This window comes from Petromyzon marinus, chromosome 50, assembly GCF_048934315.1.
Source record: "Petromyzon marinus isolate PM22_M1 ecotype Great Lakes invasive population chromosome 50, UKy_Petmar_22M1.pri1.0, whole genome shotgun sequence".
Lineage (NCBI taxonomy): Eukaryota > Metazoa > Chordata > Hyperoartia > Petromyzontiformes > Petromyzontidae > Petromyzon > Petromyzon marinus.
In genome coordinates this window covers 8288720-8315830 of record NC_133716.1, presented here as the reverse complement: position 1 = coordinate 8315830, position 27111 = coordinate 8288720, and the positions used below count along the sequence as shown (strand labels likewise).

General features: G+C 45.0%; 1 protein-coding gene across 1 annotated transcript in view; it reads right to left on the bottom strand.

The window, feature by feature from the left end:
* The window catches only part of LOC116953178 (protein crumbs homolog 2-like), a 147242-nt gene that overhangs the window by 60374 nt on the left and 59757 nt on the right, over window positions 1-27111 (bottom strand). The window contains exons 3-5 of the mRNA XM_076074856.1: window positions 2833-3186; window positions 1804-1999; window positions 261-400 (exon numbers count right to left, since the gene is read on the bottom strand). Coding sequence (XP_075930971.1) covers window positions 261-400; window positions 1804-1880 — 217 coding nt within the window. The 5' untranslated portion in view covers window positions 1881-1999; window positions 2833-3186. The remainder of the gene's footprint in view (window positions 1-260; window positions 401-1803; window positions 2000-2832; window positions 3187-27111) is intronic.

Sequence of the window (27111 nt, the reverse complement as noted above, 5' to 3'; positions counted from 1 at the left end):
TACGTGTTAAACGTACCTAGGCGATCTGACCCAAAAAATCTATTATGAATGTGTGTATGTGTATATATGTATGTTGAACTTCTTTTGCACCGTGCATAGCCAGCCGTGCTAATCGGAGGTGCAGGGGAAGGACAACAAACTAAAACAGACATCCCCAACATTACCCACGAAAGCCCTTCGCGCGTTAAAAATGCCACAGACTGCCGCCTGGCACCGTCGCTAGCAGAACAGCGCACGCATGCGCAGACAGACACACTCACCTGGCCAGCAGATGCAGGTGAAATTGAGAATTCCCTCGATGCATGTGGAGTTGTGGCGGCACGGGTTGGAGGCACACTCCAAAATCTCCAGCTCACAGTCCTTCCCCTCGTATCCGGTTTCCAAACAGTCGCACGTGTAACTGGAAGCAAGGCGAGCACATTGACAAGATTGCTCTTTTAATTTCAGTGCTGTGCCTCTCTTTCTCTCTCATCGTTTATTCATAGCCAGTGTTTTTTTATGTTTTAGTGCTGACAATGTTAGACAATCATGGATCCCCGACATGCTAAATGTCCCTCTTTCGAAAAATATTCAAGGTTATTAAGTCGGGTCAAGTACAGCAAACTGCACTTTTTGGACACGTGACCAGGAATAATGTTTGTAGAGTGCAGTCCTTACTGATCAAGGGACTAAAAACACCATCTCACTCCACTTGAGAACCAATTAAATCGGCTTAAACCCAAATTCAAAGTGAAGCTCTCAGTGCGGCGATACCCGGTATGCATGGGCAGATCCACTGTTGGTGTCACGGGTGTCTGGACACCCCCAGTATTCTAGATATGGCTGTGAGACACCAACAACATTATGGACAAAATCATCACATTTTTGAGTCCGTGATTTTCTCTCTGCAAACAGGGTGACCTGAATCCCAATTCGGCCAATGAAGTAAACTTCAAATAGACAAACTTGATTTGGCGCTTTCGTGATTGCAGGCATTACTCTTTGGTTCTTTCGGTAAAGTCACGTAGAAAGAGAAAATTATAAATTAAATAATAGCATACGATGCTTCGATTGCAACACAAGCAATCGTTATCAAATTTAGCAATCTTTGGAAGAACGTAATCAACCTGGTAGGGTGTTGACTGTTATGTTAGCCGACTATCTACGCTGTATTGTATTATATTTCTAAGTTAACTAGGTTTGTTTTCTCTTTCATTTGTACCCGATGATGATTGCTTGTGTTGCAATCGAAACGTCTATGCTATTATTTATTTATTATTTTCAAATAGTGGCGTGCAAACAGCAGACTCAGTACCAAGTTGTGTGCAGTTTATATAAGATAAAATTGTAGTTGTATAAGTATAGTGCAGTAGAACCTCACTTATCCATGGCACTCTTACCACAGTTATTTGTATTTAAACGCTTTGATACATTTGAGTGAATTGTGATTTTTAGATATTAATGGGTGGTTATAGCCCGTGGCACCATAAAACTAGGCTATTTTTTTATTTTACCAGGTAAGACCCACTGAGTTACATAGCTCCTATTCAGAAGTGACCTGGCCACAAATGATAGCCCAACGAAGTGGCTTTTCTCGGCGAAATTTATCGCAGCCAAATACTCGATAAACGCACGTTCCTAAATGTGGAGAGAAAAAGCCAGAGGACCCGGAGAAAAATCCACGCGACCATGGGGAGAACATGCAAGCTCCGAGTATGAAGGTGCCAAGGTCGGGATCGAGCCGCCGACCTCCCGCATACCGGGCGAGGTAGTTAACATCTCGCCACAGCCGTGACTGCGCTGCTGTTTGCGCGGGCCTCTCACCTGTCAACGAGGTCGATGCAGACGCCACCGTTCTGGCACGGCCCGCTCTCGCATTCGTCCACCTCCGTCTCGCACATGGCTCCCGTGTAGCCGCGCGGACACACGCACTCGAACTTGCCGTCCAGATCGACGCACGTGGCCCCGTTGTGGCACGGTTGGGACGCACACTCGTTCGTGTCGAGCTGGCACCTCTCGCCTGGTGTGGGGGGGGGGTGGTGGGAGACGCGTGGGTTTTAATGGGGGCACTCGTGGGGTGGGGGGGGGGGAGAGTTCGTAATTTACATCGGTGGTGGTGGTGGGGAGAATGATGGCGATTGGGATGATGATGACAATGATAATAGCGTGGGCCTTTCAGTTCACAATGGTGATGACAATAGACCAGTGGTTCTTAACCTTTACTTACAGCCTTGCACCCCTGTGGTTCTCAATTGTTATATATTTTTTTTATAACGTAAATTAATACGTAGGTTTGATGAAACAAAGTAGTTGTACTTACGTGCCCTTGCTTAATTTGTGTTTTGATGATTTTCCTTCTAAAAATAATCTGGCCATGTCTCGCACCCCCAGGAAGGGCATCTCGCACCCCCAGGGGGTGCGTGCACCCCAGGTTTAGAACCACCGCACTAGACGGTAATCAAATCACCCAGAATGCACCTGATCTCATCAGGTCCTGAAACAGCTAAGCCGATTTGAGCCTGGACAGTGCTTGGATGAGCGAGCGCCAACCACATTTTGGGCAGCAGAGCCGAGTGAAATATGGTCAAACAATTCCCATGACCTAAAGGCATTACATAGCAGCAGCAGTAGTAGCAGCATTCTTTATTTCACCAGGAGATTAAACATAGGCCCATCGCGACACGTGATATTGTCCCTTTTGCAAAGGGGGCGGACCTAGTTTACATATCAGCTAATTTGCACTACTACAACATACAAAACCACACCAAGACAAAGATAACCGTGTCAAGTGTAACAAATCCACATTGCGTGCAACGCGGCAAGATTCCGCGGAAGCCTCCCGCCGCACAGAACCTGCGAATCCGTCGGGGCAGGCGCACGAGTAGCGGTCGCGTCCGTTGGTGCACGTGCCCCCGTGGAGGCACGGCTCCGACGCGCACTCGTTGATGTCGATCTCGCAGTGCCTGCCCTGGAAGCCCGGCACGCAGTAGCACTTGTAGCCGCCCGGCTCGTCGACGCACACCGCGTCGTTGAGGCAAGGCCCGCTGGCGCACCCGCCCACGCTCGCCTCGCAGTTGTCCCCGGAGTAGCCCGGCGCGCACCGGCACGAGAAGCCCCCGTCGGCGGCGGGCAGGCACGTGCCGCCGTGCAGGCACGGCCCGGAGGCACACGTGTCGGCGCCGTCGCCCGCCGTCTGGCCCGTCGCGCCTGGGCCCGCGGCACGGGGGGGGGAATTCACGCGGGGTTAGCGAGCCGGACTAAGGGCGGCACAAGGTTTTTTTGGTCAGGTGAGATTTTTTTTGGGCTGTTAACCACTTTTCTTGCTTGCGAGACATCTGCGAGTTTGCAGGGTGGGCGGGGGGAGGGGCGGGGGGGCGGGGGGGGGGCGATCCCGCTCACCGCTGAATCGCAGAATACGCAAGCGATCCATGAGAGATTCGTTCATGAGGCTATCCACATATACAAACACAGAGACAATTTCAACCGAGAAGATGGATTCTGGCTTAGCAATCATTGGAAGGATTTGGTAAACCATTTCAGGTCTTAATTGATTGTTCACGCTTACGGTGGCTTTCAGACAGCATACATTAATTTTTCGTCTCCCCCCTCCTCTTTTCAGAACATAGATGGACTCGTCCTTCTAAACAAACTGCCAAATCGCTGCGCGTGGCGCTGACGTTTTGTTAAATAAATAAATACGCCGTTTAAAAATAAATAAATTTATGCAGACCGACACACCTGATGACGACCGTTTGTGTTATGGTCGAAACGTTTTATATATATTTTATTATTTTATTGTTTCCCTTCAACGTGTCTTTACCGAAAGAGCTAAGAATATAGGCGTAGCGCCGTTGTTTTTTCAAAACATTCTACTCACCGCAGAGAACCGTAGCTGCACGACCGCACTCTATGACAGGCGGCGCCAAACTGTGCCACACGCCCTCCCGCAAGGCCTCGTGGGAGCCCCGGTACCAATAAAGTTAGTTTATTTTACTTTTTTCTTCCAGTTCCGTTCTGATGACGTACAGGTATATCACCGTAATGGAGTTGGAATGGGAAAGGGTTAATTATTCAGGGCCGATAACACGAAGGAAATATGCAATGTTGTAGTGTACTGCTTAAATGTACATTTCTACACGCTGTATTGCCAACTCACATTAAGCGCACAGCTGCTTTGATTTTGTTTTCTCTGGCATGAACCAAGTTGTGCTGGCTCAGAGAAATATAATTGTAAAAATTGCAACATGCTTTTTGTTGCACATCATCATAATGTACGCATGTTGAACTTCTTTCGCACCGTACGTAGCCAACCGTGCTAATCGGAGGTGCGGGGGAAGGACAACAAAAACTAAACACAAAAAGCAGTTCTAAAGAAGTTTTCAATCTAGATTTAAAAGTGGCAGGGGCAAGGGAGTGGAGTGCACGGACAGGTGGGTGGGGGGAAGGGAGTTTCAGACATTTTAGGCCACAGATGGAGAGACTGCAAACTCCCACTTGGAAATAATTGTTGAATTGTGTGGGTTTTTATTTTTAAATCACCATTCAGAATCTTCATCTAAATATGTATTTATCGTCGAGAAATCTGATGATCTAAGAAGCTCTTTTTCACATATGTCCAGTGGACGGTTGCTGAGTGGTCAGTAACAAATAGCGTGGCATCACTGAAGGGGAAATAAATGAGTCAGCGCTTCTCTTGAATTGAGCAAACTTATGGAGACGATGAAAGTTACTGAGCCGTAGTGCGAGGACATTTATTTTATTTTACTTACGTGACTTTACCGAAAAAACCAAAGAGTAGGAAGGGAAGTGTTTTGTCCTGCGGTATGGTCAGGCATTTGGACCACTATTGTCAGAAGATCAAGATCAGGAGGTCATTGAGGTCAATGTCACTGAACCTTGAGTGGTTTGAACTCCTCTTGTGCATCGTGTTCGCTCTGGCGGACTGTGATGCAATATATGGTGAAGGTGCAGCTCTGTAATTTCTTGCCCAAGCAACTGCTGGCAGAAGGGCCTCAACTAAAAGGAGCTGTAGGAAGCCACTGTGGAGGATATTCAGCCTACACGTTCACGCTATTGGAAGAGGTAGGAGTACACACACCTTATCATCTTTACACGTGACCTACTGATGGACTAACTGTGGTGTGCCTATTTATAAACTGAAAACTATTTAAAACTATATTTTTTTAATTTATTTTACCAGGTAAGGCCCACTGAGCTATGAAGTTATTTTTCAGAAGCGACCTGGCCACAAATGATAGCTCAAGAAAGTGGCTTATCACGTGGACATTTGTAACAGCAGGTATTTTTGCATACTCTTCCACGCTGGACGACTGCTATGAAATGCTATGAACATTTTCAATGGATTACTTCAACTCCTAAAATCGGATTATACCAGGAATATTGGTTTTGCGTTTACTAATTCATACAAGAGAGAGTCTAATAAAGATATATCAGTCTTGTCACTGAAGTCAGTATATGTTACCCTCACTTCTTGTCTGCAGTCAACATCTGACCTCCCAATTCCATGACCACAGTCTCACCACCACCTTTAGCTATTTTGTTTGGCACACCAGCCCCCGACTGCCTCTAATTCCTATCTCGATAACTTTCCCTCCTCCATCACACGCGTCCAATCCATCACAACCGCCTCATCTTTATTGTGACGATAATGTGTTCCTGCCACGGTCTAATTGAAATGTCTTAAACTTTAGTTTTTCAAATTTAAATGTTACGGAGAAACTGCTACAGATGGAAGGTAACGCGATTTGATAAAATTTCTAGATTGGAGATAAAGAGACCACGATGTGACGTGGCATTTATATTTTAGATGTTAGTGATGGGATACTCTGTGAGCCAGATAATTGTCTTATTATCTGGGCCAGAGTGCCGGAGCTTAAAATATTCAATAGAAAAAAAGTTGGGCAGTGGTGGCTATGCATGTGGCCTGTAATCCAGAACTCGTGGAAGCGAGGGTACCATACCCCAGCTTGCGAGCGGAATGCAGAACAAAGTGTGGACTGATATCGTCTGTCTCTTCTGTATGGGATAGAGTGTTGCCCCCTCGCATGCGTCGTTTTTTTCCAGGCGCTCCGGTTTCCTCATACGTGTATAAACAAAACATCTTCATGTGTAGAGCACTGCAGAGCAATTGTTGGCACCCGCCTACTGCCTGGCAGTCTTCCAGCTTGTCTGTGGTTCCTCAGTGAATGTAAGATGCAATTTGCATTAATGACACAATATAAAATGAATCATTAGATTTCTTTGTTTGAACAATAGTAATATAATCCAAAACAGAGCTATGCTGGGAATTTTGCGGTAGGTTTGGATACATTTCTAAATAGGAATATAACCTGGCAGGAAATAATATTGTAATGTTGTGGTCTGGATTAGAGGAAACGTTATTTTGAGAAATGTTTAAATTCATCTACTTTCTGGGGTTTTTGGAAATTGTATTTCTTACAAGTATGGCAAAAAAAAAATCTTTCAGCAAGGCTATCATGAAGGAAGTATATTTTAGCCACACTTTTGTCACAATTATATACAAACAAATATATGGACATTTAACAAGTGGTAAATTCACTGTACATGATTGAGGAATTCAAATCACAAAATCAAACCAGAGAGAAAGCAATGGTGAGATTATAAATAGAAATATGCATTTAGATTATTTGGCTGCTATACATTTCCATATGACAAGCCACTTCGTTGAGGTATCATTTAATAATAATTCAAATTTATAATACACATTCCATCCTCATGCGCAATGCATGCAAATCAGGAAACAAAAACTAAATCAGGGCAACCGACCAAACTAAAGAAAGACGTCCAGTTTAAAGAGATGGGGTTTTCAAAGCAGACTTAAATATATCTACCGACTCCGATTGTCTGATGTTAAGTGGCAAGGTGTTCCATAGTTTGGGGTGCCACGCTAACATAAGCACGATCACCAAAAAATCGCGCTGGGAGTGTTGAGCAGTTGGAGATCAGAAGATGTTAAGGACCTTGATGGAATATATTGTGATGAGGTCGCTTCTGAAAAAGAGCTATATAGCTCAGTGGGCCTTACCTGGTAAAATTAAAATAGTTTTTTTTATTCATAATAAGTTTTTTGTTTGTTTTTTATTCATAAGTTTTTTTTAGTTTAGAATGCGTTAATATCAGTCATGTAAACGTAATCTTCCGTAAAATATAACTTGTGAAAATATAAGTATGCGTACGTTCAATAGTCGCCGTCGCGTGCATTTATTTTTGTTTAAGTCTGATTGTTTAAGAAGAAATAAGGTTGTCACCGCATGATAAATGGGTGCACATTGAAGTGACTGCACTTGCAAATGTCAAAAGGTCAAGACCACCCATTGTTTGTGCTGGAGTGTTTATTTATTTATTTACCCATTTTTACAGGTCTGCACATTGAGCACTCTGGACAGACATTAAAACAAGCTGTTAAAATCTTTCACGAGTTGTAAAAGTGAATTTTCTCCATACCGTTTCGAAACTGTATTTAAAAGGAAAAGTCTAAATCATTGGAAGGCATCGCGTGTGCAATAGTCCTACACACGTACACATGGATAGGCATCGAAACAACCGTTTTGAAATTAATTACAGGGAAAGTTTGGAAAAGTCCACAAAGGCCGAAGAGCCGCACCTGAGCAAAACAAAATTCCTTGTACAGCACGTGTGCTAACCATGAGAAGAACACCTGTAATGCACAGTTGGAAACGTGGTTGTACCGTCGGAAGTTATTGTGTTTTTGGGGAAAATGTTTCGGAACTGAATTCAAGAAAACTTAATTCTGGTAATGAAATGCAGCATTACTCTGTAACTGAATACACGTTTTCGATTAATTGTGTACTGTATTGAAATTATCAAGATGAATACATTTAACTATTTACTGCATGAGTCCATAATAGAGGGTTTTGTGTTAGATCGTATAAATATGAATGCGTCGTTAAACCTGCCACCATTCGGCACAGCCAATGAGTAAGGTTTGTCACGTAAACAAAACATGCCAATTCGTTACTAGTTCAGCACACCAGTGTGTTGGAGAGTAAAACCCACAACATTTACAATTTGAGTTCGGTGATTCGCCAATAATTACAACCAGCATCATCAGGTGATAGCCATATTTGTGTAGAAATCCTGTTTTGGTCTTAAATAGAGGGCTACAATTGATGTCGTCACTTGTGAGCCAATCAGGTGTGACAGCGAGGGGGGTGGTTAATATATGCATATAAATTACAATGCATGAGCGTTTCACTGCATTCCGTGGGATTTAACATTTCCAGGGAAAGCCTGAATATAGGATGAAGCTTCGTATGCACCCAACGGAGACATGACCTACGTGTTGGACAGCAGCCAGCAGTGTCCAGTAAAGCTTGACATTGTGCTGCACTTAAATGCTTCCACGTATACGCTCCACGCCTTCACCAGACCCGCGCTGACCAGCGTGGTGAAGTATGGTCAGGTCACATCCATGACCTGCACGGCGTGGGGTTGCCCTCATCTAGCAGTGGATTGACAAAAAGACTGTACATTCCCCACCATAGGAATATGTAATTTCCAAACACTGGCTCAGGGCTGTAAAGGGGAAATTAGCACCGCCACATAAGCTCGTTTACAACAGGAAATCACTTTGTATGTGTACATAATTAAAATATGCACGAAATTTGTATTCATGTAGCAAAATACATGTTACAAAAAAACTAAAACACAAGGCGATATGAATGATACCGAGACCTAGGGAGACTCCATTCTTGAATCACAGATCCTACGATTACTGTTGTTACATTGTTTTATAGCTTTATTTTGGTGATTTCGAAAAAAAATGGTTAAGCCATGTTTCTTGTGGAAGTGCGGAGCTGGCCTGATAACTTTAATCTAAATTGTCTTATGGTTGTTATTGTTTATCTTGCATCACACTGGGATTTCTACACACAGCGTTGTAATACAGTGGGGGAGGGGGGGGTTCTGGAAGATTTGCTGTTTTATCCAGGATGTTTCTGTTGCGCGTCGTCGCTTTAAGATGTTTCTCTGTTCATATTTTTGTTTGTTGCGGTTGCACCCGACTCAAGAGCCGCATGGCTCACAGGGCTCTATACCTAATAAATGAAACTTGAAAACTTGAAACTTGAATCGTAACGACAGCAAATTGTTGGGGCGGGTCGGAAGTGAATCACGAGCCCATTAATTTAAAAATCGCGTTGAAGCGTAGGGCCGGTCGGGGCGACAGGACGTTGCGTTGGCGTTTGGTGAGCGAATGCCAAACGCACACACACACACACACTAACGCACGAATGCGGTGACATCCCCTGGCCGTGGCACGACCGATTTGTCCGAGTTGCCGCCGTTCCTTCCTTCGTGATCGCAACTTGGGGTTTGCTTTTCGCTCACGACGGTGGGAGTCATCCAGGATGCATTCCGGAACAATAAACATTGCATCGAGAAAATTGCGACTCGTGTCTCCAACTCCCCCACACACACACACACACACCCCGTTGCTCTGGCTTACGTTTCATTTTGGTGGTATTAAAGAGAAACATTCGCAGCGATCACTTTCTGGAACGAGCTGTGACTCCCCCTTCGGCAGGGAGCCTCTTTGTTGGAAATTCCAAAAGGTAACGTCCTACGCCGATGGCAGCTGTGATCTCTGCCGCCCACGCAACTCACGATCAGAGGCGCGACGCTATGCAGACACGTCCCCAACTTGAGTCAGTGAGAGAGGGGGGCACGAAAATTACTGCAACGAAGGAGTTTGTATCACGGGAACATTAAAAAAAAAGACCGCACGAAAAGAGAAATAAACTAGATTTTCAATTAAGATAGCAAATCATGATGAAGGTGCAACCCTGGAATTACTTGCTCATGCCGCTCCTGGCAGAAGGGCTTCCACTAAAAAGCCCATCTAGAGGGTATTTGGCCTACTCTATCTTGCTGGACAGACATCGTGAAAGAGGTGGAAGTGCCCACACTTTACCCCACGAGAGACAACCTGCCGATTGACTTGATGTACCCATTTATACTTCTGTACAGACAAGAGGCAGAGGGATAGAAAAAAAAAGCATGCACTATTGCTTTAGCTGTCACGTTGGGAGATCAAAATGGAGACCTCTGGTTTGGAAGTCTAGTGTGCGAACTATAACTTTGCTGCTACATCGCTGAGATTTTCCATAACAGTTGTGAACTCTATGTTAAACAAACATTGGTGCCAAAATGTCACGAATTATTGTCCTTAGTCCTGTTTGATGTAGGCAGGCACTACTAAGGCAAAGCTTTCATCTCTTCGTACACTTGTATTTACAGTTTGACAGCTACACATGGTATGGGAAGTGGTGGAAATAATGCCAGTGCACGAAGTCAGAGCTAACATCAGTGGCAATTGAGCATCCAAGCTGGTATTGTATTAACAGCTCCCCACCTTTGTCCACCCAGCAACATCAAAATGGTCCACCAAAGCAAGTCGATCGGCAGGTTTGGTTTGTCATCCTTCCCCCGCACCTCCGATTAGCACGGGATGGCTACGTTCGGTGCGAAAGAAGTTCAACACGCATACCTACAGGAGTAAAATATGGGTATCCTGACCTCTTCCAAGATGTCTGGGCGACATGGAAGAGAACGCTAAATTATCACGGGAGGGGCTCTCCAGACATCGCTTGAGTTAAAGGGCCCTTCTGTCAGCAATGACATTGAGATAAGCGATTGTAGGTCTGCACCTCGTAAACTTGTTTTTATTTTTAACTTACAAAACCGCATACTTCTCATGTGAAACAGTTAATCTTGCCCTTAATTATATTTGTTTCATTGCTGTACTGTACTTTATATTTTTACATGTTTCGCTTTTGTAATTTTGGTGACCCGGGTCACTCTTGCAAATTGAGACTCCTATCGTGGCCTCTTTAGTTCTCAACCGGTGAATCAACGCGAACGTGAACAGCCGTTCGCATGAACAAAGTGCACTTTCGGAAAGGGCGTTCGGTCACATTCCTGCCAAGAGCCCTCTGCAGCGTCGTCATCAGGCACCGTGGCTGAGCGATGGTTCCTTGCTCTGCACGGTGGGCGCAGCAGCGGGTTGAAACCCGGCGTGGACGCTGCTGAAGATAATTAGTGTAATAAGGCATCACTTCCACACGAAGCGCATTCAATCGTTTGGCCGTTTACCAGGAGGCCGCGGGGAGCGTCGAGCGCACAGTGCGCCGATCCTCGTGTCACCTCCAGCCGCAGCGTGTTTGTGGCCTAACAATCAAAATCCTTCACTCGAGTTCCTTGAGAAAATCATTCGAAGGCCCGTTTGATTATATCCCTTGCCTGGTATGCAGGACGTCGTGGGTTCGATCCCGATCCTGACGCCTGTTGTGTATTTGGAGTTTGCATGATCTCCCCGTGGTCACATTTTTCTCCAGGTCCTCCGGTTTTTCCCTCCACATTTAGAAACATGCGTTTAGCGTTTTTGGCTGCTGTACATTTCCACATGATAAACCACTTTCGTTGAGCTGCCATTTGTGGCCAGTTTGCTTCTGAATAAAGGGCTAATAGCTCAGTGGGCTTTACCTGGTAAAAAAAACTGGTTAATAAATATGATTATTCTTGGAGCAAGCAAGAGGCAGAAAACGTGATGTGCTAAGCTAATTATGAAACCTGCTCTGCATGAAACAATGCAATTCTGCGTTAGAGCCAACGTTACCCGTTACGCATGCACAAGTTCTCTTCGAAATCTCCCTCTGATCGCTGCAAGTAACATTCTACATTTCGCAAATGGAGCACAGGAGCTGGTGAACACGAAGCTTGACTCAAACGTAGCCTGGTTGCGGAGTGTCTTTCACAAATAAAACGCGGCTCCAGAGAAATGCTGGAAGTTGAGTCATCCATAGAAAGCAGGTTGTAAGAGGCCATTACGCCATTGACGCATTTTTTTTGCCACATAGCTTTCCTTTTGTGGTGTGAATGGACATAAAAAGGGCTTTTCTCCTGAATTAATTCTTTATTTTCCCTTTATCTATCAGCACGTCCCCAAATGCGATTTGCTTGACATTTCGAGAGATTGCTTCAGCTCTCGGTGTCATGTGATGCTCCGGAATGTGCGCCGGCAACATTTATCAATGATATCTGCAAGGCTTAGGCATTAACTTGCAGAAAAAAAATATATATGTTGCGAAGCATTTTACGAACAAAAGAGTTGTTGAAGAATGTTTGCATCTGTATCAATTATCGTGCTCGTCTGTGCGTTCTTAAAGGGTGCAATTGTCGGTGGATAATGAAAAAAAAAATGGAACGTAAGCTTCCCTTCGCTGGTCGTTGAGAGTTGCAGAATTTGTTTTGAGATGAAAGCGGTACAACGACGGTTCATGCGCTGTGCCACGAACCTCATGACCCTAGTTCGATTGCCAGTCACGGCTAATGCCAGTGGTGAGTGATATCTGAACTGGTCCTGGATCTGCCCCCCCCCCCCCCCTTTTACAAATCTGCATTGAACAGTATTGTCAAACGCCCCCCGTGACTGCTATGGCAGGGGGGAAGCCTTCATCCATCAGCTCATTGCCAAATGGCTGCATATTATCGTAAATTAATTGAAGTAATTAATTAGATGTATGAAAACCCTTGGACTCTTCATTTGGGAAGCAATGCATATTTCACACCGTTGTGTTTCACAAGCATTTGCTCGCATTCAATGTCGATAACCGTGTATAATTATACTGTTTGGTTCTTTCAGTAAAGTCATCAGGCCTGAAAACATATCAGGCCTGATGACGACCGCTTGTGTTGCGATCGAAACGTCGTGATTTATTTTATTTTATTTTCTACCTACGTGACTTTACCGAAAGAACCAAAGAGTATGGATTCCTGCAGTCACGAAAGCTTCAAATCATGGTATAATTATGATTATACAATGTGAATAATTGGGGGTCAAGACCAACGTCTGAGTGGCAGCCAAAGAGCAGAGGAAGTCAAGCGCGGAGACGCAGCGGTGAAATCAGCTCCTCGTGTTTCCGTAACACCCGCTCGGCCTTCAGATGGATCGGAGGCCTTCAGCCAGCAGTGGATTTTATGCACGAACGTTCAATTCCTTTTCGCACCGGAAATAGCCAACCGTGCTAATCGGAGGTGCGGGTTGGTGAGGTGGCAAGGCAAATCTTATTGTGTTGTGGGGCTCTTGAAGTTTGCTATTTGGTTTCAGGGGTATTTGTGTCATTTGTTTTAATCAAACAACTTCATGTAATTTTGATTTAAAGCTTTCGTGACTGCAGTAATTCATATTCTTAGCTCTTTCGGTAAAGTCACGTTGAAGGGAAACAATAAAATAATAAAATATATAAATAAACTGCCAAATCGCTGCGCGTGGCGCTGACGTTTTTATAAATAAATACACCGTTTAAAAATAAATAATTTAATGCAAACCGACACACCTGATGACGACCGTTTGTGTTATGGTCGAAACGTCGTGAGAATTTTTATTGTCTTATATATTTTATTATTTTATTGTTTCCCTTCAACGTGACTTTACCGAAAGAGCTAAGAATATAACTTTATGTAATGCTCAAAGGCACGTTATGCCTCTTGAGGTGAGTTTATTTTTTACCCATCACATGCTTCTGACATAGAGGCACAGCCCTGCAATCGGAGGTGGGGCGGGGGGGGACAACAAACTAAACACAATAGTTGGTTGCATAAAACTCCTTAAGCAAATATTGAATGCTTCATCATGGCTGCTGCTGCTGCTACTGCTGATGATTATGTGGAAAAAAAGCAAATAAAAGTTGTATTTCTCTGGGCCAGAGAGATAAAAAAAATATCCAAACAGCTTTGTGCTTAAAGTGTGTAGAAATGTTCACACGTGCACAATGTTGCATATCCATCGCATGTCGGCCCTGAATAATTAACAGCCCACAATCAGTGCACAATCTCTGCATGGTGTAAGACGGTGTGACATGTTCACGAAACCCACCTTTCCACGCGCAATAATCGATTGTTCATTTCACATTCATTGGCTCTTATGAGTATACAAATGTTTGTTCCCGCTGTTTAATGTAGTTAGCACTTCATTCTTTCCCAGTAATCTATCTGCACAACGAGAGGGGTGCCACTCTGGCAAGGTGTTGGCTACCTCGCCTGATATGCAGGCGGTCATGGGGTCGATCCCAATCCCGACCCTGACGCCTGCTGTATATTTGGGGTTTGCGTGTCTCTCTCCCCGTGGTCGCGTGGATTTTTCTCCGGGTCCCTCTGGCTTTTTCTCTCCACATTGAGAAACACGCGTTTATCGAGCATTTGGCTGCGATACATTTCCTTAAGAAAAGCCACTTCGTTGGGCTATCATTTGTGGCCAGTTCGCTTCTGAAAAAGATCTGTATAGCCCAGTTGGCCTTACTTGGTAAAACGAATTAACAATAGTATCTGTCCATCGCTTTCTCTCGATCTTCACATATCTGACGTTTGCAAATATCCACCCTAACCTCAGTCCACAGTGAGTTAGATGTGCCAAGAGCACAACGAGTAACATAACTTCACTTGACCAATTAAAACACCCCTAGAAACGCCTGGCTCTTTGATGACTTTGTCAGCAAGTGAAATATCCATGCGACCTTCACCAAGTGAAGGGAATGAAGCCCTCAGCGCACAGTAGAAGGCAGAACCGCCGCTCGCTGGCAGCACGGTAAATTCATAACCAGGGGCGCAAAACAATGAGCACTCCCGGGAGGCAGGAAAGGTCACGAAAGGTCGACAGAGGGCCTCTTTGGCCAACCGCTCTGTGTGGCTCCTTCTTCCAAACAATCTTCATTGACCGCCTTCTCTTAAATAAACGCAACCCTCGGGTCACTGCGATAACACCTCCATTCGGGGGGGGGGGGGGGTTATTATTTCAGCTTAACTGGCGATGGAGCTTCTGTGAGTTTAATTTGAGTTTTAAAGCAAACTTCTTGCCACCACTTGGTTGAAAATTAACGACTGAATCTACAAAATTGCTCCCCCCCCCCTCCCCAAAAGAAACACACTGGACACCGCAAGTGGTTTAGAAACACGCAGTCGTTATGTATGTACGTATGCTAAACTTCTTTCGCACCGTACGTAGCCGACAGGGCTAATGGGAGGTGCGAAAAAGTAATTGATCAAAAAACTGCAAAGTGTGCAAAGAAGTGTGCATCGATTCCTAAGCGGAATTTACACCGACGGACAGAAGGAGGAACACACGCGTTTGAGAAGATATTCGTACTTTTTGGTTCTTTCGGTAAAGTCACGTAGGTAGAAATGAAATAAAATAAGACAAATCACGACGTTTCGATCGCGACTCAAGCAATCTTCATCAGGTAGAGCATTTGTTCTTGCTGTGGTTGTTCCACCTGATGACGATTGCTTGTGTTGCGATCGAAACGTCGTGATATGTTTTTATTTTATTTTCCTACCTACGTGACTTTACCGAAAGAACCGAAGAGTATGGATTCCTGCATTCACGAAAGCTTCAAATCAAGATTGAAGACATTCAACTGCTGAGGGAAGTGGACTTGGGCAGGATACGTCACGGCCAGAAGGGACAATGGGTGACGGACAGCCACGGAATGGAACGCATCCAACATAGGCGGAGTTTGACTTCTAGATTTGGGGGGGGGGGCAGGGTTTCGCTTTGTCCCTCACATTAAAAATCGCAGGTGCATATCATAAATGTATTTTTTTTATCTTAATTTTAAACTACTGAAAATGAATGGATGAAGGTTTCCAGTTGGGGCGGGTCGTTGCCTTCCACCATGCCGCCCCGCAAACTCTGCCCATGGCATCCGAGGTGATGTCCACCGAGGAGATGGAGTGATACAATCAGGTGCTAGGCGGACTATTCCATCGCAGGATCGTGAGACGCAGTGGCTTGGGGACGGTGCCAACCAACAGTGGATTGACCATAGCTGATAATGATGTGATAGGAACCCTCGAGAGAGAAACACTAAATGTTTTGAGACTCAGTGAGGCTTTCCTGGATAGATGATTCACATTCTGATATTGGAGTCCCTGGTGTAGAGGCACGTTGGCAAGAGAATTGCACTATGAACCCAGCGACCATACATTTATTCCTGACCATGGCTAACATTAGTGACAAGTTACGTCCGAATCTGTCCTGAGCACACGAGAGCTCTTCACTAACCCAGCAGACTGACCAGCGTGGTGAAGTATGGTCAAACGAGTTCAATGACAAACACGGCTTTAAAAAGGCCTTCAACAAGCAGTCGATGAACAAAGAACTCTTCATTATACATGGACAATTACACTACACTGTTTTAACATTTTAAGAATACTGCATTGAATTAGAATCTTATTTCGACTGGAGGAATCCGATGAGCTATGAAGCTCTTTTTCACAAAACTCAACTGTCATGCTGTTCAATTGTCGATCAAATGAGACAGCAAGCATCTCTCTTCATCGCCCTGAGGCAAGCGCAGAGTGTTCTGGAAATGTTGAATATTTCTTGAAACATGCAAACGTACACCTGTCAGCATGCACACATGCTGAACTCCTTAGAGGCAATAAAACAACCCTTGACATGTACATTTAAAGTGGAGTAAAATAACCACGCCGCCCGCAGGTGTTATACACATTCATTAAATAACATTGCCATCTTGCGCGCAAACTCTTTTTTTTTAAACGACTTTAGCCGCATAGGTCATCATCACCTCTGTGCCACCGGTTGCCCAGCACATGTGGGATCACCGACTGTACGTGGCCCGGAGGTTTCTGTTTTTGCCCCACGTCGCATCGCGGTGCTGTCCCTACCCCCACCCCCCACCCCCCATCCCCGACACGGAACAAAGACGCGGTTCCACACGCACGTTGAACGGATTAGGGCTAAAACGTGCAGTGTGAGTTTTGACACGCTAATCCGATTACAGGCCACGGCTCTGCGCTTCTCCGCCCGTTTAGGTCACCTGCCAGCACATCCTGACGAACCCTGAACATCGCTGCGCATGCAAAGCTTGCGGGCTTTTGAGGGGCGGGTGGATAAATCTGCTGAGGGGCTGTGATGAAATGGCTCTCACTTTCAAGGCGCGCGCGAGAGATCTAGTCCGCACACTGTGGATGTCTGTAACTCCAGGTGAAGGCTAGGTAAGCGCCCCAAGGCTTACAAAACTGAATTGTGTGTTGCTGTGGGGCTTGCTGACCCATCTCTACTGGACATCTTTGAAACAAAAGCTTCATAGCTTAGCGGATGCCTCCAGTCAAAAATTCTGCTATAAAAACAGATTATGGAGCATTATGGGTAAAATCATATTAAACAAAAAAAACATGATGTGTCTCTACAAATGAGTACAGATATTGTTTAGTCCATAAACATATTGGCTTTCCAGAGCAGTATTTTCCAGCAGTCTTCGTTTATAAAAGCAACTATTGACCGGTTTTTACCTTCTGGGTTTCATCAGCTGAGTTTGGCTGATTCGTATAAAATGCTCTTGTCACGTAACTTCTGGTAGCCTCACTGCTGATGAGACCCAGAAGGTCAAAACCACTTCATAGTTTGCTCCAGAGAGGATACACTGCCGGATAAAATTGGTCTAAAACTCCAAAAGGGAAATCTTTATTTATTCATTATTTAATTGTTTCTTCATTTACGAAAGCTATTGCTGCCCTGTAATCAATTAAAGCTGCAGATACAGTCTGGTATAGCACTGTGTATGCGAAGTATTCAATATAATATATTGGTCGATTCAGCCCATCATCCCTCCATGGTCAATAAATACGTCTGAATATCTGGGAAGTAAAACGTTTACAATGTGGATTTGTATGTTTTTTGGGAGAAATCCTACTTAGCCGCTGGGCGAATTTCAATTAATGATCCGTCATTTGAAAGCGTATGCAATATATATTTAATGTGAACAAGGTCAAAATTCCAACAACAAAAATCAACTAATCTATAATTCCACTGAACGGTTCCATCTCATTGATTTAAAGCTTTCGTGACTACAGGGATTCATATTCTTGGTTCTTTCGGTAAAGTCACATAGAACGGAAACAATAAAATAATAAAAATATAAAACAGTAAAATTATCACGACGTTTAAACTGCAACACAAGCAATCATCATCAGGTGTGAAAAACACAGCAAGAAAATTTGAAAAAAGTGGCGGTTTTTTTAACGTTATCACCACGGAGAGTGATTTGACAGTTTGTTCAGATGGACGAGTCCATCTATGTTCGGAAAAGAGGAGGGGGAGACGAAAAAAATAACCTCTGTCTTGGAGAAGTCAATGTCATGTGAGCCTACTGAATTATAACAGTGATCTGTGTTCACGAATGCGGTCCGATGGCAAGCTACCTTTTTTGGATGTCCTAATGAAAAAGAGACCTGATGGTTCAATGAGCCACTCTGTCTACAGGAAAGCTACCCATACGGATGCTTACCTGAAACCGGATTCCCACCACCATCCATCCCAGAAGAATTCCCTCATCAAGACTCTGCACCATAGAGCCCAATGCATATCCGACCAGGAACACATAGCCAGTGAACTCAAGCACGTACACCAAGCTCTTAAGGCTAATGGTTATTCCGACTACACAATCCGTAAAGCTATCACTCCAACCATGAAGAAGGACCCTCTTGAGGAGCCTTTCAAAACCATCACTACCCTACATTGCGGGGATCACAAAAAAGATCTCCAAAATCTTGAATAAACACAAGATCCAGGTCCGATTCAACACATTACATAAAATCCGTGATCTGGTTCCGTCTGTAAAATGTGATTCCGGACATACAGTACCCTGGCGTCTACAAACTAAGTTGCCTCTGTGGTAGTAGTTACATTGGAGAAACCAAACGACATGTCTCGGACCACATTCGTGAACACAAAGCAGACCTGAAACACGGTAGGGCCAACACCTCGGCCGTGGCAGGTCACTGTTATAATTCAGTAGGCTCACATGACATTGACTTCTCCAAGACAGAGGTTATTTGCAAGCCATCTGGCTACCATGAGAGATTCGTTCATGAGGCTATCCACATATACAAACACAGAGACAATTTCAACCGAGAAGATGGATTCTGGCTTAGAAATCATTGGAAGGATTTGATAAACCATTTTGGGTCTTAATTGCTTGATCACACTTAAGGTGGCTTTCAGACCGCATCTATTATTTTTCGTCTCCCCCCTCCTCTTTTCCGAACATAGATGGACTCGTCCATATAAACAAACTGTGAAATCGCTTTCCGTGGTGATAACGTTAAAAAACCCGCCACTTTTTTCAAATTTTCTTGCTGTGGCTTTCACACCTGATGATGATTGCTTGTGTTGCAGTCGAAACGTCGTAATAATTTTATTGTTTTATATTTTTATTATTTTATTGTTTCCCTTTTACGTGACTTTACTGAAAGAACCAAGAATATGGTTCCATCCTTGCTTATCTACCATTTCTAATAGCCTGGTACGTGACCCTGCACTGCTAAAAAAAATCTTACAACTGATAAATTTGCGTCAATGGTGGCAGACGTTGAATCTCAACGGAATTCCCACCATATTATACTGCATGTTGAGAGGGCAGTTAGGTGAATGGTGAATGTCACGGAAGTGTCACATCAACCTATCCATAGAACTAGCTGCCTACCATGGTGGCGAGATGTTATCTCCCTCGCCTGGCATACAGGAAGTCTTGGGTTCGATCCCGACCCCGACGCCTGTATATTTTGAGTTTGCACGTTCTCCCCGTTGTCGCATGGATTTTTCTCCGGGTTGTCCCTCCACATTTAAAAACACGCGTTTAGAGTATTTGGCCGCTATACATTTCCACGTAACGAAGCCACTTTCAATGAGCTATCATTTGTGGCCAGGTCGCTTCTGAAAAAGAGCCATATAGCACAGTGGGCCTTACCTGCAAAATAAAAAAATAGACAGTTTTTAGTTTAGTTTTACAGACTGGCCCCTGCCCCATCATTGGCTCAGGGTCATGCAGAGAGGCGGAATGTCCCCATGCTTAGTTGAGTAGAAAAATTAAGACTTTTTTCTTGATTGTTCTTTCTGGCCCACAAACACGCGTGCCTTCATAACTGTTCCAAAAGTTACAGCGTATCAACGTGGTGCCCGTTTCATTTTATAAGTGCACGAATCTTCATGCAACTCGGGGTAACGGGCAACGTGGCTCGGTGTGTCGTCTTGTTGCGGTTCATTGCAAAAAAATGCGTTGCAAATACTGCACCGACACCCAATATAAACACCGATGTCACAGCTGCTGCTCTTTGCAAATACAAATGGCTTGCAGCTAATAAAAACAAAGCAGCCCACACAGAGCGCCCTGGGACGTTTATCCCACTCCTCTTGGGATCCTGTCGCTTGATTTTGGGTCTTCCTATCTTTTTTGGCATTTACACCGAATCTTACGAACGCTAAACGTGTTCTGGTCTGCAACCCATGCTTGCACACAGGTTGTCAGAGGAAAGGGGTTGCGGGGCACAAGGACCGTCACGCATGCGGCAAGACCGTTAGGGTCGCTGACAAAGCCCGGATTTATTCCGGGTCGCTTGTGCTGACTCTCACAACCCTTACGTGTGAGTGCAAGGGAATGAGTTTGGCCCGGGAAAGCACAAGCAGATATATATTTATATTTCTTCCTGACCTCCAAACCGCGGTTCCATTTACCCCCGTGGGCCCCATTGCACCTCCGTCACCAATCATGGAATCTCCGGCAAATTCTTTATTCATTGTTTCGTTCGTGTTCTCAAACCCTCTCCCCCACCACCACCACCACCCAGCCCACTTTTCCCAACATCCCAGCCCTCCGCCCTCCTCCCGTTGGGCCGAAGCATTCATGCCGCACGGCGAGTGAGCAGTGCCTCGCTCGGATAGCCCTATTGTGTCCCCCGGGCTCTGGCTGAGATTGCACGGGGATTCCAGTACGCTCAACACTGCCGCAGCCAAAGCCAAAGATCCCCCGTGTAGCCTGCGACAGACTGTTGGGGCAAGTGCCGTTAGCGAGTAGCACCTATGAAGGCCGGCACGGCACAAGAAGTGGGTGGGTGGCCAACACAACGCCCGGCCGCCTTTGTCTCCCCAGTGGTGATGTATGTTTGTATGCATGTTGAACTTCTTTGGCACCGTACATAGCCAACCCTGCTAATCGGAGGTGCGGGGGAAGGACAGTCAACGAAACAATAATATGAGTTCTTAACAAATGAGTTTTCAAACGAGATTTCCGAGTGGATATCTCCATTGGCTTCCTAATATGGGAATCAAGAGCGCTCCAGACGCTCAGGTACTCAACTCCAGGTACTCATTGGAGGCTGAGTCGACCTAGGGGAGGCTCATGACCGGTACAGATAATCGTCACTTGTGTTGGCGGTGATTGGGAATCAAACTCTGTCCCCCGGGTGCGTAGCACAGCAGCGAGCTAAGGGGCCGTCCATAAATGACGTCACGTGATTTTTTACGATTTTTGACCCCCCCCTTCGTCACATGGCGTCACAAAGAGTCAGACCCCCCCCTCAAATATGACGTCACAAAGCTCTGCCCCCCCCCCCACCAAAACCATATTTCCATTTTGAAAATAAAGCATGCTTCAAATCGCTTTAAGCTATTGTCATTGTAGTGCGTATTTAATGTGGAGCTGCACTCTGATGTTGTAGGAGAAAACATTTATTAAAAAGTCTATTCAATTAAGTAGAACGTGTTGTCTATATTTATTTAAAGTTGCGCATTTTGATGTGACGTCACATTTCTCAACGTGACGTCATTTATGGACGGACCCTAACCGCTGCGCTACCGCTCTTCCCACAATGCCACCACCACCACCACCGCCACCACCCCCATCCCACACTGTCCACACGTGCATCGCAACTCCCTGTCTCATCAACAGCCCACCGCCCCGACTCACGACGACTGCCCCCACAATCTCACTTCTCCATCCACGTACGCACTTCTGCGACGGACCAATGCTCATTCCCTCTCTCTCTCTCTCCCTTTGCCCACCCATTTGGACATCACTCCCCGTCTCGATCACATTTCGCCAAAGCAAAAAAAGGAGGCAATAAAACAGCGTGCAGTTCCTTGGTTAAAAAAAAAAAATCAGCGATAAAAAGCTATAATATATTTAAAGCGAAGGCCCACTGAGCGATATATCTCTTTCTCAGAAATGAGCTGACCACAAATGGAGAGGAACTCAACGAAGTGGCTTATCACGTGGGAATGCATAGCAGCCAAATATCCCACACGCGTGTTTATAAATGCGGAGGGAGAAACCGGAGGACCCGGAAAAAAATTCCACGTGACCACGGGGAGAACAGTCGAGATCGAACCCACTACCTCCTGTATATCAGGCGAGTAGTGAACATCTTACCAACCGTGGCTCCAAGTGTATTTGTTTATTAATAGGGTTTTTTCCCCTTTTTTTCTGGCAACAAAACTGAAACCTTTTTACAAGGATCCATGTCTGCATTAACCACAATACCTGCAGTCAAAATGCAAACAAAAAAACATTGTCTTTGAGCTGTACGCCTTTTGGCGTCATCTGGTCGAGCACCAATTGGGTCGAGGCTCAAAAGAAAGCCGTCCCTTGGTGTGGACCAATCAGTTTCAAGGACAATGCATATATTATCATAGTATGTTTTTTATTTGCATTTTGACTGCAGGTATTGTGGTTGATACAGACATGAATCCTCGTAAAAAGGTTTCAGTTTTGTTGCCAGAAAAAATGGGGAAAACCCTATTATCACATTTTGGTACTGGCAAAGGAGGTCTAATGATATATTAGTTTATTATTTAAGTTTTGCTTTTAGTTTATGCAGCTATTATGCAGTATACAGTATAACTATATCTATCCAGTGACAGCCCATCCTATGGATGGAGTGAATCTATTTTCGGTGGAGTTTTGTTTTTACCTAGTTCAACCGTAACATGGAGTACGTAGCGCTCCGTCAACACCACGGGCGTCTTGTTCAATCTGATCAGAATGAGCCTGTACCCAACGCCGCACAATGGCAATTGCTCAATCATGCATTGTGACAAACGTACTGATTCATGGACGAACAAAGCGACATTTTTCGTATTACGTGGATACATTAATTATGAACGCAGACCAAAAAAAACCTCACGGTGGTCTATCGCTGCAGTATATTGGTCACACTCTGTAAAGCAGGCAATGGGAATCAAGTCTGTCGTGGGCACGTGTGGGTTACGCTTAACAGCAGTGGCGTCTCGCTCCACGTGTGGCACATCAAGAGGGCGAGCAGTGCGGCACATATCTGGATACCTCACGCTTTGTGGGACACTGAGCTGAACCATCTGGACCTTCTTGAAGCAAAAGAGTGGGGCGGTTTAGAAAACAACGCTGACCTCACGAGACCAAGGTGGGAAGTAAATACACACGTGCGCGCGCACGCATGCACAGACTGTTGGGGCAAGTGCTGTTAGCGAGCACCTATGAAGGCCGGTATGGCACACGAGGGGGTGGGTGGCCAGCAATTACGCCCGGCCGCTTTTTGTCTCCCTGGTGACAATGTTTACATACTGCGCCAGGTATTCATTTGAGGCTGAGTCGACCCAGGGGAGGCCCAGGACAGGTTCAGATAATCGTCGCTGGTGTTGGCAGTGAGCGGGAATCGAACCAGGGTCGCGGGGTTCATAGCGCAGCGTGCTAACCACTGAACTACCGCTCCCCACACACAGGCACCACTTATATTCGCACATGCAAAGCCAATGCTGTATCCACTATGCCATTTGCCCCGATAAACGAATGGTATAGGCATTATTAAAAGCAAGCTCCTATTAAGGCTGGGGACATTGCACGTTAGGGTGGTGTGGCCAGGACCATGCCCGACCACCTTTGTCTCTCCATTGGTAATGTTTTACCCGCCACCACAGTTACTCATTTGAGGTTAAGTCCACCTAGGGGAGGCTCATAACTGTTTCAGATATTCGCCACTGATGTTGGCCACGGCCGCAGATCGAACACAGATTGCTGGGTTCATGTCGCAGTGCGCTGACCACAATGCCACAGCTCCTATCCTCTTTTCGCCATTCGTCTTGCATTCGGCTGATGTAGACGCAGAGCAACGGCTACAATTTCACATTCAGGTGGTCAGACAACCGCATCACGAGCTGCGGAGTAGTGCATCGCTGCGATGTCTCCGTCGTATTCATGGATCGGGACGTTGTTACGGTCCTCTTACGGATGACCACAGTCGCACACTACTGGAGAGTTTTTAATTTTCCATTTGTGCATCAGGTATCCGCAATCTGCCATGGTTTGTCCGGATGCGGTTTAGAGAGGACCATGAGTTTCGTGGGAGATCAAAACCAGGGATCTTCTGTGTTGGGTCTTTCACAATGTGCCCCCCCCCCCTATTAAAACACATACAAACGCGGCGGCGAGTGTGCTTGCTCAGAAAACACGCTCATGAATCACCGTACACTCATGCGTATGCGCGCCACCCCTACGCGCCCACATGTGAGTAAGTAACAGAAGAATAAGAATTAAAAAAAATACACCGACAGGTTACTGCAGAGGCACATCTATTGGACGTAAGTGGACTTTAACCTCAGTGCCGGTATGTGACCTGCGGAGTGTCAGTGAGTTATCGCCAATGATAACAGCTGCATTATAAAGAGCAGGCTTGTGCTCTCAAGTCTGGACAGGCTGGATAAGATATATTCATACTTCAGTGACAGCCTGAAGATATCCCCGCGTGAAGGGACCCATGCATGGATGTCCCCGACCCACAAATCTTCCTGCCCATGAGTACAAGGCACGCCTAGCAGCGGTAAGGACATGGATCATAGTGGTGACCAGCATTTGATAATAATCAATGCTTGCCTGAGAGATAACAGTATGATGATATAAAACGGAAGAGGAAGTGCTGATAACAATGCTAATTTTGAACCGTAACATATATTACGTAGAATTAAAACAAAACCATTTGGAAACGTTAAACATTATGAAGCTACTGTATTCTAGTCCACAATTAATTTACAAATAGATGCCATGTGCTGTGTAGTTTTGTTGAAAGACACTTATCACCCATTCTCTTTTTTTAAAATGAGAATGGGGGATCAGTGGCACAGTGGTTAGCACGCTGCACTAAGACCCCAGACACCAGAGGTAAATTCCCAAATGGCTAACATCGGTGGGAAGTGATATCTGAAAGAAAGTCTTCACCAGCCTGCACTGACCAGCATGGTGACGCGTGGTCAAACAAAACCCCATGATCGATATTGTACGGGAGTGTCTTCATCTTGCAGCAGAATGACACAGGGCCATAAATTATAATTATTGTTATTTAATAAATGGTCACCAAACTGCAAACAAAGCCAGATGCAATCTCACCACCTTGCACTTACACACGGCAGAGTTACAGGTGCAGTTTTGTCCTTCTCACAGCATTTGTAAAACAAGGACTAATGGATATCTTCCAGGGCACCAATAACGCCTGCCAGGAGGATGGTCTCTGATGTGGCTGAATGTATGTGGGAGTTCGGTGCTCCCCTGGTAGCTCTAACACAAGCCACGTGCCAAACACCGGGCCTGGTGGTTTGTGAGTGATGCGTGCTGGTAGCCCTAATGGTTAGCGCGGCGAATCTGGCGACCCTAGTTCGATTCTCGCTCTATCGCCAACACCAGCGAGGATTATCTGAACCGGTCCTGGTCCTCCCCAAGGTCAACTCAGCCTCAAATTAGTACCTGGTGCGGCCGGGCGTAGTGCTGTCCCAAAACTGTTAAGGCTACACGGGGGATCTAGGTCTTTGGTGTACCTGCCAGTCATAACTTGCACTTTTAGAGCACTGACTGTATGTGTTCATTGCCTAGGAAGGCTATGTGCTACAAATAATGATTCAAGAGGATATGTGCACGGTTGTGTAATGTATATTAATCTACAGGTTACATTTATTACGTCAGTATTATTCTTCGCTGTCGCTTTGTTTATTCTTTAGTTTGCACCTGCTTATGTGGGTAGTGGTGGCACGTGGTTGTGGTGAGTTACATTTAAACTAATCATTGAGCCCTCTCCTTTCACCACCCTGCACTGACCAGTGTGGTGAAGTATGTTCAACAAATTTTCATGATAAGCACAATATGTATATTGAACTTCTTTCGCAGGTGTTGGAAGACCTTCATCCAACAGCGGATTGACGAAAAAAACTGTAAATTATTATGATTATTTACGTGCATATTTTGTACTTACTGTACATTGTCTCCCCTGGTGGTCCTGAGAAAGATGAGGACATTCCACGTTCCTATGGTGAGGACCAGTCTTTCCCATACAAGTTTACCCACCAATGAATTCCCAAAAGTGGTGCTAATTTATAAACGAGGAAAAATAACTTGCTGAGTTACCCGCAAACAGGAGTTGAACTCACAACCTTACGATTCTAAGTTTAATGCTCTGCCAAAAAGTGCTAATTGGATAAGCACATTAGCACAGGCGGCAGATTAAATGTAACGTCAATACATTCCAGAAGTTTCAAAATGCAAACCATTCTACCGCCTCTGTTTCAATTAAAAAAAAGCAATTAAAGTGTTAAGGTAGAGATTTTAAAACTTTATCAATTCCACTGCTCGGTTTGTATGAAACAAATGAAGAACGTAAATTGAGAGGTGTGACAGAAAATAAAACGTCACAATCCACACGTATAGTTTAAGATGAACTATTCCAATGTCATTAAAGCACTTTAAAAAACACTTTTTAAAGTAGTTATTTTCTAAATGCCCTCTATATGACTACAACATGAACATTCACATTCGTTGTTTTATGACTTAATCTGACTGCTCTCAACCAGAGCCTACTGTATGGACAGTGAGTTGTTGTGGGTAACAACACCCTTCATTGCATAACGAATATGAACAGAACACGGATAAAGTAATACTCAAAATATATATTTTTAAAGGTTTAAGCTGCATTAACATCCCACAGAATGGCTTTTGAGGCCCTACAATTTGAAATCACAGATTGACCACACGTGACTCTTTCAAGTCGACTGGACAGGATGGAAAAGGATTGAAGAGTTGGCCAAAATGCGCTGCAGAGGGGCTGGCTAGAGCTCCCTCTAGTGGATGCCCTTCTGTCAGCAGTGGCACGAACAAGAAATTGCAGGGCTGCACCTTTATCTCTCAGTTTTTGTTTTACCAAGAAATCTAAGGTGTTCGATTGCAGCAATTATTTTTTCAACAGTCAACTCAAAGATGACTC